This window comes from Felis catus, chromosome A1, assembly GCF_018350175.1.
Source record: "Felis catus isolate Fca126 chromosome A1, F.catus_Fca126_mat1.0, whole genome shotgun sequence".
Classification (NCBI taxonomy): Eukaryota; Metazoa; Chordata; class Mammalia; order Carnivora; family Felidae; genus Felis; species Felis catus.
Window position 1 is genome coordinate 195,402,839 of NC_058368.1, and position 14,381 is coordinate 195,417,219.

A 14,381-nucleotide genomic window follows, 5' to 3' on the forward strand; every position below is an offset into this window, starting at 1 on the left:
TCCCTGGGCCAGTTTTCTTTTTTGTTTGAGTCACATTGGGTGAGGTTTCTGACATTTACAACTAAAGAACCCCGACTAAATCTGTCAGTGACCTTGAGCAAGGTCACCTTCTTTCAAGGTTGCCTCATCCAAAATGAGAGAATTGAGGCTCTAAGAGCCTTAATAGCGTCAACATTCTTTAATTCTCTATTGTAATTAAAATAGAATCTCACTACACATCCATCAGCATGACTGTAATCAAAAAGATGGCCATACAAAGTGCTGACAAGGACGTGGGGAAACTGAAATTCTTGCAAACCGCTGATGGGAATGTAAAACGGTCACACGTTGAAAAACAGTGCGGTAGTTTTCAAAAAGTGAAACCTATACTTATCACATAGCCTAGAAATGCTACATCCAAGCACTTATCCAAGAAAAATGGAAACAAAGCCGATGTCCACACAAAGATGTATTTGCAAATGTTCACAACAGCATTACTCATAATAGACCGAAAGCTGGATACAATCCAGATGTCCATCAACTGGTAAGTGGGTAAACTAAATGTGGCATATCCATAGAATGGGATATCACTCAACAATTAAAAGGAACAGACTATTGATACATGCTACACTATGGAATAACCTCGAAATTATTATTCTAAGTGAAAGAAGCCAAATGCAAAAGACTACATATTGTGTGAATCCATTTATGTGAGAAGTCTAGAAAAGGCAAATTTACAGAGACAAAGAGCAGATAAATTATTGGTTAGGGCTGGGGGGGTAGAACCAGGGATCAACTATAAATGGGCAGGAGGAGACTTTTTGGTGTGATGGAAATCTTCCAGACTGGCTTGTGGTGAAGATTGTACAACTATAGATTTACTAAAATCATTTAATTGTACGCTTGCAGTGGGTGAATTTTATGGTATGTAAATTATAACAATAAAGCTATTTAAAGATGGAATCTCTTCCTCTGCCCTCTCATTTACTAGCTGAGAGTCTTTTAGGAACATTAGAATAGAAGAGAAGGATGCCTCCTTCAACCATTGCCTCTTAAAAATCTCCTTTCAAGTTTACGTTTTTCCGGCAACTCTTTTTTCGCATCAGGAAAAAATGCATTAGAGATGTATGTCCAGTGGGACGGCCAGGAGAGATCTAAAACATTCATGGATGTTGTGCCAAAGTTAGCCAACTTAGGAAGGTGTGGAAACGTTAGCAGCTGAAGGCATGGTGGTTTAAACAGGTGTCATTGCTCTGGAGAAAGGAAATCCTTAGTCTGACGTGTTTTAAATCTCTAGGGCTAAGTAATTTCACATACATGGTTTCTGATGCGACTGCTTTCAAATCACTGAGGCACTTGCGAAAATGTAGATTCCTAAATCAACAGTTTGCTGTGGGCCCCAGGAATCAGCATGTTAACCAGCTTCCCCGGTGGTTGTCCTGCCCCCTGAAGTTTGAGGACCACTGCTCCAGCCAGTAATGGTTACTCATTGGGTGGGAGTGGAAGAATTTCACAGGGAACATGTCAAACGAGTCAGAAAATTCAAGTTCGAATCCTGTAAAATAGCAGTGGGTTTCTGCAAGTGGAAGACTAAGAAGGCACGGAGTTCACGTTCAGAAAAGATTGATTGGCTTCTGTCAGAGGTTGGCAAACATTTTCTATGAAGGACCAGATAGTAAATATTTTAACCTTTGTGGGCCAGTCTCTGTCATAACTAAGCAACTCTGCTGTTGTAGTGAAGGCAGCCATGGACAATGCACAAATGGAAGAACTGGCTGTGTTCCAATAAAACTTTATTTACAAAGATAGGCATCAGGATAGACTTGGCCAAAACAACGTCATAGTTTACCAATCCCTGCTTTCGGATGTCACAAAAGAGAGAAATCAAACAAGATCAGTATCAATTCTTGGCATCCCACTCATCTTGTAAGAAAGTACAAGTCAATAAAGTCTCTTACTCTACAAAATCAGCAATGGAAACTCCCATCTCTCCCATGTCAGAAGATGCACCCCACCTGGCTGGTGCTAGAATGACTCCTTTTAGTACAAAAGAGAGTGATGGCTTTTGTCATGCTGCTGTTGACTGCCAACAATCTTCCTGCTGCATACTACTGCCTGTTACACATAGTGACAAATTCCTTAGCTATGTGGGCCTGTGGCTAAAGCTGGGAGGGAGGTTAAGGCTGACCTAGAAACAGGCCTGTGGCTTTCTGAATAGAAGACTGAAACTTTGGGAATGAGGATTTCCTGGTTGTCCACCAGCACATGTGGACGTGTCATTAATCCTCTCTGGCCTCAAGTATCTCATGGGTAGCTAGGGGACTATAACCCCTCCCCTTCTTCCTCCCAGGTTGGTTGTTAACATCAATGGAATTCCGGATGGGTTAAGTCCTGGGGAACCGTAGTCCTGTACCCACAAGAGCACCCTGCCTGGGTAAATATTAGCTGCCGGATCTCTCTCCTAGGCCCCAGTTACTTTCCTCTTTTTTTCTTCCTTAACGATCCTCACCTTTGAACAAGGAATCATAAGCAGGTAGAGGGGGAAAGACACCTCTGAAGTTAAATTTGAGTTAGAAAATTATCGCCAGTTCTGTAGCATGTGTTTTACTGAATTTATGGCAGAGAGCTACAGCCAAGAAGACAGATTGACCACAACCTAAAACCCAGCAGTTAACCTCAGTATGGGAGGATTTTGTTGAACTGCTTCCTGCCTTGTCTTTGTATGAGTGGATGGGAGGGTGGCTCAAAGCTAGACTTCAGTGTGTGCATTTCTCCTTGCAAAAAGCGCAGGGGGAGAGCCAGTCCTGAGAGGGGAATTGCAGGGAGGAGACAGCAGAGGCATGTACTATGTGTGGCTCACAGCACTAAGAATGAAAAGGAATACACACCCCCTCTCCTCCTGGTGCTGATTGTCTCCTGCTCAGGGGGGACCTGGGTACTCCATATACTTGTCACTCCTCTGTTTTTCTTCTAGCACCTTATCAGACTCCCCACCCCATCCCCACCATACGCTCAACATACCCTTTTAAAATTTTGATTTTTGTTGCAAAAATGACATATATATCTTTAAAAATTAAAGCATTGAAATTAAAACGTGAAATTCTCACCCCTGCTTCCACCCCTGTGTCTCCACTTACACAGCTACAGTGTAGGAAGCACTATTATAAAGTCGTCCAGATCTTTGCATGCACGTACAAACATGGGTGTGATCTGTGTGTGTCTTAGTCCATTCACTCTGCTGTAGAAAAAAAGACTAGGTGATTCTAAACAACAGAACTTCAGTTTTCCACAGTTCTGGAGGCTGGAAGTCCAAGATCAGGGTAGCAGCATGGTCAGGTAAGGCCCTTCTTGTAGGCTGCAGAATCCTCATTGTATCCTCATGCGATAGAAGAGAAAAGGGAGCTCTCTGGGGCCTCCTTTATAAGGGTGCTAATCTCACTCAGGAGGGCTCTACCCTCATGATCGAATCATCTCCCAAGGGCTCCACTTCCTAATACCATCACATTGGGCATTAGGATTTCAACATATGAATTTTAGGGGGATGCAAACACTCAGACCATAGCAGTGTTTCTATATGCATGTGTATTTATGTATGGGTGGGTGTTCATGGTGGTATGTGTGGATGGCTTCTTATTTTTAGAAAAAAAAAGTGGGGGAGATTATATTATACTTAGTGTGGTGGGCATTTCGTATTTCACAATAACATGCCCTGAACATCCCTCCACATTAGTAGGTACAGATGTACTTGAATCTTTTTAACAGCTGCAGCGACATTTTCCTCAATAGAATTACAATAGTTTATTTCATCAGGATCCCCTTGATGTACGTGCAGGTGGTCTCCAACCTGTTGCTGGTACAGATAATGCTGCGGTAAACACCCTGGTGTCTAGCCGTGCAAGCATCTCCGTAGGAGAGATTTCTAGAAAGTGCATTGCTGAGTTAAAGGGAATGTGCTTTCTAAAATTTCGATAAATCTCACCAAGTTAACTTCCAGCGCTATGTCAGTGTTATTTTAAAGTGCCTGTCTCTGGGGCGCCTGGGTGGCTCAGTCGGTTGAGCGTCCGACTTCAGCTCAGGTCACGATCTCGCGGTCCATGAGTTCGAGCCCCACGTCGGGCTCTGGGCTGATGGCTCGGAGCCTGGAGCCTGCTTCCGATTCTGTGTCTCCTTCTCTCTCTGCCCCTCCCCCATTCATGCTCTGTCTCTCTCTGTCTCAAAAATAAATAAACGTAAAAAATAAATAAATAAATAAGTAAAAAATAAAGTGCCTGTCTCTGATCAGTGGAGAGGTCTCACCATGCTGTCCCTTGCATTCCAGCACCCAGTGTTCAAGTTTTATTTCTCCTATGTGATGAGCATCTCTGTCTGCCGCCCAGGACCCATCCTCCCTTCTTCTGGTAATTGTTCCCTGATTATCCTTTGGAAAACCACTTCTGCCACCCGCCCTGTACATAGTTCTGAGGCCAACTCTGTCCTCCCCTCCAGGGGTGAACATATAACCCAATCCTGGACCACCAGACTCACAGTGGCTGCTTCAGGCATGTGTGTGTGTCCCAATCTGCCTAATAGCAGCTAGTGCCAGGACTATTTCTAGAACTACTGAGAAAGAGGGAGAGTAGCCCCGAGTCACCCCTCCTTCTAGTCCTCCTATGGAAGCAGAGCTCAATCCGTCAACCCCAATCCCAGCTAAAGGAGGGGGGTGCCTAGGTGCAGGGCAGAGTCAGTTTCCCTGGGCCTACTTCTTCATATATAAAATGGGGAGGTTGGACTCTGTGTTCTCCAAGGTCATTTTGGCTCATGTGATTATGTCCAGAGAAGCACAGGGACTTGTCCAAAGTACAGATATTTTTCGAGGCAAGAGATCATTTCCTCCAGAATAGCTGTTCTATAAACCAGACTTCATAAAATGAACACATCAGTATTTACCCAAATGAGTTGAAAGCTTATGTCCACATAAAAACATCCACACAGATGTCTAAAGCAGGTGTGTTCACAAATGCCAAAGCTTGGAAGCAATCAAAATGCCCTTCAGGGGGCGCCCGGGGGCTCAGTCGGTTAAGCGTCCGACTTCGGCTCAGGTCATGATCTTACGGTCCATGAGTTCGAGCCCCGCGTCGGGCTCTGTGCTGATGGCTCAGGGCCTGGAGCCTGTTTCAGATTCTGTGTCTCCCTCTCTCTGATCCTCCCCCATTCATGCTCTCTCTGTGTCTCAAAAATAAATAAACGTTAAAAAAAAATGCCCTTCAGTAGGCGAATGGATAAATAAATTGTGATATACCCAGATAGTACAATACTATTCAACACTAAAAAGAAATGGGTAAGGTGCCTGGGTGGCTCCCCTGCTCAACTCTATCTATCTCTCTCTCAAAAAATGAATAAACATTTAAAAAAAAAAGAGGGCTATCAAGCCATAAAAAAACATAGAGGAACCTTAAATGGATATTACTTAGGGAAAGAAGTCAATGTGAAAAGGTTACATACTGAATGATTTCTATTACATACATTCTGGGAAAGGCCAAACTATGGAGACAGTAAAAAGATCAGTGGTTGCCATGGGCTGGGGGGAGGGAAGGGTTGAATAGACAGAGGATTTTAGGACAGAAAAACTCTTCTGTATGATAATATAACGGTGGATACGTGTCATTGTACATCTGTCCAGACCCACAGAATGTACAACACCAAAGGTTGACTCTAACGTGAACTCTGGATTTGGAGTGATAATGATGTGTCAGTGTAGATTCATTGATTGATTGTAACACTGGTGGGGGATGTTGATAGTGGGGGAGGCTAGAGGCTGTGAGCATTTGGGGTCGGGAGGTATAATGAGAACGATCTACTTTCTGCTCAGTTTTACTGTGAACCTAAAACTGCTCTACTAATAACAAAACAACTTTTCAGACAACATCAGGTTTCGGTAGATAGTCCCTAAACTGAGAACCGTATTTTAGGGTCTTTTCCTGGCTCTGTCCCAAACACAGTGTGTGTCTGTACATGATCATTTCTCCTCTTTGAGCCTCGGTTTCACGACCTACAGAATGAAGAAACTGCTCTATGCTTCAGGTTCTATGAGCCTCTGACATTCTAAGAATAAAAAGGGAGGAAGGAAAGAAGGAGAGAGACAGACAGGCAGAAGGTGAAGGGGGAGGTGGCAAAAGGAGGGGAAGGAAAATGGGACAAAACAACCACAAAGTCATCAAGTGGTAGATAAGGAACTAAGGAAGAAGTCAAATTGAACCAGAGCCATCAGCAGTATCTGTATTGGGTAGATATGACAAGGAAAATGGGTTGTCCCAGAAGCTGTGTCTGTGGCTTTAGTTGGAATGAGACAAGCTCTAATGCCCCAAGGGAGACAGTTACATTTATTTGATGAGCACTAAGTGAGAGGGAATTGTGTGCACACCCATGTGCTAGGTACACTAACCCAGCCAGGGAAAAGAAATGTCTATATATAAACACTATGTGCTTAACCGTCTACAGTTTGCTTCTAAAGTCAGACAGATCTGGGTTTGCTGACTGGCTGTGTAAAGTAATCAGGTGAAAGATGGCCCCAAAGATATCCACATCCCAATCCCAGAAGCTGTGATTGTCACTTTATATGGCACTTTGCAGATATGGTTAAATCAAGACTCTCAAGATGAGGAGATGATCCTGATTATCTAGGTGGGCCCTAAATTAATCACAAGTATCCTTCTAAGAGGGAGGCAGAGGGAGATGTGATGACAGACAAAAGAAAACTATGTGACAGACACAGAGTCAGAAAGAGAAGTCACTACATGAAAATGCAGGAAGGGCCAGGAGCCAAGGGAGGCAAGGAACGCAGCTCTAGAAGCCGGAACAGACGAGGAAACGGACTCCCCCTGGAGCCTTGGGAGGGGATGGGGCCCTGCCAAAACCCAACGTTAGCCCATTGAAACTGATTTTAGGCTGGCATCCAAAGCTCCAGGGGCATAAGTTTGTGATGTTTCCAGCCACCAAGTTGGTGGCAGTGTCTTAAGGCAGCCAAAGGAAACCGATATAAGCAGGGCAAGGACTTTACCTCTCTGAGCCTTATTCCCATCTGTTAAATGCAAATACATTCATTCATCAAATGTTTTTTGAGAACCTATTGTGGGCCGGCCCTACGCACTGGGGATTCCAGGTGCCCAAGGCCTTCCTATTTTCATGGAGCTTAAATTCTAGTGTGAGGAAGCAAGAGCATAAGCAAGACCATTACATACAGTGCAAAGCAACATGAGAGTAAACGGTGGGTGTGAGACACAGTTACTGGGTGGCCGAGGGCACTTGCTTTGGACACGGTGGTCAGGGGAGGGCCTCGGAGGAGAAGAAACTCGAGCTAAGACCAAGGGGCCAAATGCACAGGATAAACGGTGAAGGCACCGGGAGCAGAAAATGCTTATCTCCAAGGAGAAAAGGACAGAGTTCACTGGAGCACAAAAAGGCAGCTGGCGTGGCTGGGTGTCCTGTTCTAGAGAGAGGAGCGACAAGGCGAGGTTGGCAGGACGGCAGGGCCCAGAGCGTGCAGGGCCTTGCGAGCCACAGTGAGGAGTCTGGATTGTATTCTCGGGGCAGTTCAGGGCAGGGGGAGGTTGTAGGCAGGGGAGGGGCATCACACTGGCCACTGTGAGGACAGATTTTAGGTGGGGAAGAGCAAGGCAAGGAAACTGCCCAAGGAGTTCCCACTGCCTTTCAAGGGGGAGGTGGTACCGGCTCGGAGGAGGGTGAGGGCAGTGAGGATGAAGGGTGCCGGGAGTGTGAAGTAACATGAAGAGTGTTGAGTACCTGGCACGTAGGAAAGGCCCAATAATGGAAGCCTTCCTTACGGTATTATTATCATCAGCACCATCATCGCTCTTTGCGTCTACTGAAAGCAAAGGGAATACGACTCACTCCGTATAGTATGAGCGGAGATAGCCCCGCAGCAGCTGGAAGAGGCCCCATGGTGTCCTTCCTCGTTCCTGTCCTCCAGGAGAAGCCACTTCTGAAGCCACTTTCTCCCCCTCCCTGACCCATCTGCCTCTCCCCCTCCCCCCCCCCCCCACAAGCCCATAATCCTAGAAATGGGTCAGAGCCCACGGCCGCTTACACAAACACATTCTTAGGCCATCTAGGAGCTCTGAAGGATAGTTTTTAATATTAAAAATGGCATGGTAAGCCTGGTGGACCTTTGGAGATTAGATCTGATACAGTTTTTTCATCTGTAATTAGATCTGTGTGCTCCTCGAAGTATCATTGTTTGGGCCTTGTCTGTCTGTCTGTCTCGGTCATACACACACACCTCCATCGCCACCAGCACCCCGACAGCCCAAGCCCCCATCGTCTCTCACTTGGTCCGCAGTCACCTCCTCGGTGTCCCCCGGCCTCTGTCTTGCTCTTCACTCACCTCTTCTCCACACAGATCTTCCAGAGCACACTTCGAATAACATCCAGACCGTTTGCCAGGACCTGCACCCCCACCCCCCGCCTGCCTGTGCCTTTGTCTGGCCTCTGTCCCCTGCACTGCCACAACTCCCCTCCCTGGCCCCCTTCCACACTCTGCTGTGCCCTCCCCTGGGCCCCCCCTCCCTTCCCAGCTCTGCCTGGAACACACTGCCAGCCGTCTCTCTGCCCCTGTCCCCAGTTGTCCCACAGCTGGCCTCTTCTCTTCTTTTCGGTTCTTGGCTCCAGGGCCACCTTCTCAAAGTCCTACTCTGACAAATTTACCTAGATTGCCTCTCACTTCCCACCACCCTTATCTTCCTTCAAGGCGCTGACCACAGTTTACCACTATCTGTTTCTCCTTTGTTGTCTGGCTCCCACACTAGGCAGGTTGTCACAGACAGAACGTTTGTATCTCCCAACGTTCAGATGTTGAAGCCCTAACCGCCACCCCAGGATGGCTGTATTCTGAGTTGCCTCTAAGGCAGTAATTAAGGTTAAATGAGGTCACAAAGGTGGGTCTCTGATCCAATAAGATTAGTATTCTTCTTCTTACGAGTTTTTTTTAACCATTTATTCTGTTTTCGAGAGACAGAGAGAGACAGTGTGAGAGGGGCAAGGACAGAGAGAGAGAGGGAGACACAGAATCGGAAGCAGGCTCCAGGCTCTGAGCCATCAGCACAGAGCCCGACGCGGGGCTCGAACCCACAAACCACGAGATCACGACCTGAACTGAAGTCGGACACTTAACCAACTGAGCCACCCAGGTGCCCCAAGACTGGTGTTTCTATAAGAAGAGACACTGGAGAGGGACCTCACTCTGTCCACACACTACACCAAGGAGAACCGTGGGAGACCATGAGGAGAAGGCGGCTGGCTGGCTACAGACCAGGAGGAGAGCTTGCACCAAGCACTGACCCTGCCAGACCTCGATCTAGGACTGCCAGCCTCCAGAACTGTGAGGGAGTAAATGTCTGTGCTGTATCTGCCCAGCCTGTGTCTTCTGTCCTGTGGCTCCAGCTAAGACACAGATGCTTGTTTGCCTATGAGGGACATAGCAGTTGGCACATGGCAGGGACTTGGTAAATATCAGTTAAATGAATGAGCAAAACTTCTTCTCTGTGCTGCATTTCAAGGTGTCTGGGAAATGGTGAAAGCATCAGGGCTTGGAAATCAACGGACCTGGACTGGGTCATAGTCTTGGCCCTGTCATGGCACCACCATGAACTCATTGTGTCCCTTCCCTCTCTGAGCCCCAGTCCCCTGATCGGTAAGGTAGTACAACTCAACAAGATGACCTTTTGAGTTCCTTCTAGTGATAAAATGACATAAGAAAAAGAGCTCCCCTCTCTGGGGTGCTGACGGCGAGTGGGACACTCACTGTACTTGTCCCTTTTCTCTGCTGCTCCTCCCTCCTGCCTAGAGAGGGGGAGACACCCATGTCGTCAGCATGTCACAGGTGAGAAACCCCAGAGCAGTCCCCACCAGAAAGGGAAGGAGTGCTCTTAACATCAAAAGACATTGTCCTTTATCCTGAGATTATGTCCTTCCAGCTTTTAGAGATCGAAATATTCTTTCTTTTAGGAAATGATGACCCTTTTAAGGTACTTAGAAAAATGAGAATTTGGCCATCTATGCCAGTACCTAGAATTCATTTGGAAATTTGATAGCTGTATGAAATCCCGAAGTCTTGAGCCACATAAATTATGTATATGGAAAGGTGTTTTTTTAAGTTTATTTATGCTGAGAAAGAGAGAGAGAGAGTGAGCACAAGCAGGGGAGGTCCAGAGAGAAGGAGAGACAGAATCCCAAGCAGGCTCCGCACCATCAGCGCAGAGCCCGACGTGGGGCTCGAGCTCACGAACTGTGAGATCACGACCTGAGCCGAGATCAAGAGTTGGACGCTTAACTGACTGTGCCACACAGGCACCCCTGGAGGGGTTTTTCCTAATTACTATTATTTTGGAGTTTCTGCTATGCATTAAGCATAATCAGGGCACACAGGGATAAATTACAGCTTCAGAGGCACATTCCAAGAGGCCTGGATTCATATCAGAGCTCAGCCTGTAGTACCTTAGGCAAGTGAAGTAACCTCCTTGAGCCTCGATTTCCTCACCTGTAAAGTGGGGGTGATAATAGTGCCTTCCTTATGTAATCTAGACACTTAGTCTAGATTTAGGCACAGAGAATAGACTCCATCCACGAGAATTACGCTTATCACCATTGTCATGCAGTCAGTGAGAAAGTCACAGTGGTCAGCCAATGGCTGTGAAGGGCTCCCCGGGGAACAAGGCCGGGCAAGAATTCCCATCTGGGTAGGAGTTTCAGTGTTGTTTCTGGAGTCTCCAACTCCCCCCGCCCCCAAGGACTACTTTGTGTTCATTTCCACCAAGTTGCACGACTCCACGCAAGGCCCTTCCCAGCCCTCTGCCTCGGTTCTCTAATCTGTTAAAGGGGCGCAATTACTTTTACCCCATCGCACAGTGGAACTCAAACGCCGGCCGGTAGTGGAACCACCCGGGGAAGTGGGTCTAAATGCAAAGGCCCAGATTCTCCCGACTTCAATGAGTCAGAGTCTCTCTGTGCTTTAGCACCTCCCCGAGATGCTTCTGATACCCTCCAGCTTTCCAAACTGCCATCAAAGAATCAAAGAAACAAGGCCCTCTGTTTACTGTAAAGGATCAGAAAAGATGATTATCACTATTTAAATCCCATTTATTCCACCCTCTATGGAGATGCCGAGTGAGTAGCTGCTTGTGTCCCAACAAGGGAAGCTGGGTGTGCAGCTCAGCATCCCGTGGGGATGAAAAACACAAGCCCTGGGGTCCTCGGCACTTTGGAAATCCCCTACCACTTTGTATCCTTTTCACAAAGCGGGGACAGAGAGAGGAGCAATACCTTTCCCAGCGTCACCGCAGATTCGTGGTTAAGAGCCACCGTGGAACCAAGAGCTACAGGTGCCTGGGCCAGTGTCAAAGGGCTTGTTTGGAGGGCCCCCCCCCCCATCCTGGAAGAAGACCTCTGGCCAGCTGGCAGGTGGCACAGCAAGGTGGAGGTCTATGGGCAGCACTCTGCCAGTTTCCTTTTAGCTGAGGATGCCTGGGAAGAGCCCCAGCAAAGTCCCGGATTCCAGCAGTTCCTTTCCCAAAGGTCCGAAGACGAACTCAGGCGTCTCACAACCTGGGGAGGAAAACAGGAACTGGCCCCATATCCAAACATCTCCAGCTCCTTGACAATCTTATTTCTCCATCTTGTTGCTTAAGCGGGCACACAGATCTATTGGTGGGGTGAGAGCCGAGATTAGCATCGAATTGCAGAGTCTCCGTGCTGCGGCTGGACAGACCAGAGGCTGCAGCCTGCTGTCCCACAGGCGGTGCCAGACTAGCGAAGAGAGGGCGTTTCTCAAACCACAGCAAGTGTCTCAGTCGATTCAGGGCAAGAAGCTTAAGGGTGGGGCCGGGATTCAAACCAAGGGGTCAATGTAGTGGTCAGGGCCACAGGCCTCAGAGACAGAAAGATCTGGCTAGGGTAGATTTGGGACTCTGCCCAGGATTGGCTGTGACCTCGGGCATGCTATTCTTTACCTCGCTAAGCCTCAGTTTCCGCATCTGTAAAAACAAAGTGGCAATGCTCCCCAGAGAGGTAGCCAGGTTTTTTGGAGCCTGACGATTAAGCCACTTGGTGGGTGGGGGGTGTCGGTAAGGGGTGGAAAGGGCCTCTTTCGGAATGAGAATACAAAATTACAAATTCAAAATTGCACCCAGGACCTTGGAAGGAGTCCCGTGGAAGGGAGGGCCTGGACAAATCTGTCTCAGACGCCACCAGTTAGCTGAGAGATCATTGGAGCAAAGCCTTTGGCCCATGAGATGATGGTACAGGGAGCAGTGTGGCTTGAGTAAAATGCTATAATTTTGAAGGAAGGAGGAAATCTTGGCCTGTTCATCTGTCACTGAAGCAGAGATAATGACAGAGCTTGGAACACTAGAGAAACCCCCTCAAGGCCTTCTTTAGCTACGGAGTTCAATCCTGAATGTCATGTGCGACCTTAGGCAAATCACGTGCTCTCCAGGCGCCAGTGTCCTACCCAGTGAAATGTGGCTGGGGGTTGTTACAGTCTCTGCCTTTTCTGAAAGAACCCTCACGGCTCTCTCCCTGGAGCTCCACAAAAGCTAAGAAGCTTCTGGAGGTGGGTGAGTGCTGGCTCTTTTTTCTCCCAACTTTTCCCAAGAAAGGGAAGCACCCGGAAGGAGGCCTCACAACAGATGTCAGCCAGTGGGAAGTGGAGCCCCCAACCTGGGATGAATAAGGAGATGGGATGTATAGGATTCCCTTGGAGACAGAAATAAGGTGTTAGTTAAAAAGCCTGCCGGGTGGCTTAGATGGTTAAGCAACGGACTTCGGCTCAGGTCTTGATCTCGTGGTTCATGAGTTCGAGCCCCGCGTGGGACTCTGTGCTGACAGCTCAGAGCGTGGAGCCTGCTTCAGATTCTATGTCTCCCTCTCTCTTTGCCCCTCCCCCACTTGCACACGCGCAAGTCTCTATGTGTCCCTCTCTCAGATTCTATGTCTCTCTCTCTCTCTCTCAAAAATAAATAAAAACATTAAAAAACAAAAAAAAGCCTGACGAGTTGGGCTCTGGTCCCTACTCTGTCACTTTCTAGCTATGTGATCTCAGGCAGGTCCCTTTAGTTGGGTCTGATTTCCTTGGCATTTAATTTATAGGATGAAATGAGAAAATGTAGGCAAAGCACTCAGGAGAACGTCTGTCTTTTAGTGAAGGGCTTCATAAATGTGAGTTCTTAAAATAATGGGTATTGCAGTCACTGGTGCAGGTGAGGTGGGTAACTCCCCTCCCAGATCCCTTCCTGCCTGTCCTGCTCCAGCCTCTCTTGCACTGGGCTCCTTGGGGCAGGACGAGTGCGCTCTGGGGGAGGTGGGCGGGTCCTCATTCCAGCTCCACCAGAGCCTGCTGAGGCAGGAGCCAAGCCGCTGAGCTGCGGGTTTGCACCTGACAGATACCTTCCTGCTTGCCTCCTTCCAGAGCAGACCTCCTCATCACCCAGAGCCCTCTCTCGGAAGCAGTCATGCCCGTGACAAAGAGTGCCGGGGGCCCCCAGGGAGCCGTTGACCTCAAACTGGACCTCCGGTACCCACCCAAAAGTGCCAAGAGGCTGCACAGCAAGGACTCCAGTTTCTGGGATGGACACCCTTCCGAGTCGCCAGGCTTAGAGAAAACCACAGGCATAACGTGAGTGCTCTTTTCTGCCACCCCCATTTCTGCCTTCGAGCCCGGACGCTTGCCTTGGCAAAAACCCTCGAGTGGCTGCGTCTGACCCCCACCCCATTGTGCAGATGGGAAAACCAAGGTCACAAACGGAGCAGTCAGAGACTGGGTCCAGATGAGAGCGGAGACTTGTGGTCCCGCCCTCCACAGGTGCAGATGGGGACGTTAAGGCCTAGTTACCCCAGGCCACGCACTGGGCCATCGGCAGGAGGGGCGCTAGAATCCAGTGCTGGCCCTACGTCAGTTTTGTTCCTGGTCAATCCTGACCATTGGGAAGTGGGGCAGAATCCCCAACTTCTCAGAGGAGAAGGTGAGATCTGGGCTTAAAACCACAGTGGCCTCACCGACAGCCACGCCTTACCCACCACCCACCCCATCCTCAAGCTACCCTGGCCTCTACTTCGGCCTCTACTCCAATGGTGAGGACATCAAAAGCACAGTATGAGGAAGACTTTCTTCCACCTCCTTGGGGTGTGTTTGGGAGTGGAGGGGGCTTGGAAACCATGACAAGGAAGGGTCTGCAGAAGGAGTTTAGGTGGGGAAGCCAAGCTACGGGGCTCAGCAACCTCGGCGTCCACCACTCAAGCAGAGTGGCCAGTCCACTTAGGAAATGTGGGTGAGGTGGCGTGGTGGAGAGTGCCGCCGCCTCAAGAGAACCTGTTGACCCCACTGGTGTAGTAGAAAAAACACCCGCGTTCACCTT

The 14,381-nt window shown here is 48.4% G+C and overlaps 1 protein-coding gene across 4 annotated transcripts in view; it reads left to right on the forward strand.

The window, feature by feature from the left end:
- The window catches only part of SLC36A2 (solute carrier family 36 member 2), a 57,008-nt gene that overhangs the window by 16,438 nt on the left and 26,189 nt on the right, over window positions 1-14,381 (forward strand). For 2 of the 4 annotated variants that reach the window (XM_006927972.5, XR_006584824.1), the window contains exons 1-2: window positions 11,839-12,584; window positions 13,436-13,642. In XM_006927972.5, the coding sequence (XP_006928034.1) occupies window positions 13,479-13,642 (164 nt within the window). In that variant the 5' untranslated portion in view covers window positions 11,839-12,584; window positions 13,436-13,478. Of the gene's footprint in view, window positions 1-11,835; window positions 12,585-13,435; window positions 13,643-14,381 lie in introns of those variants that run through there. The other 2 variants (XM_003981376.6, XM_045036660.1) reach the window with 2 other exon arrangements.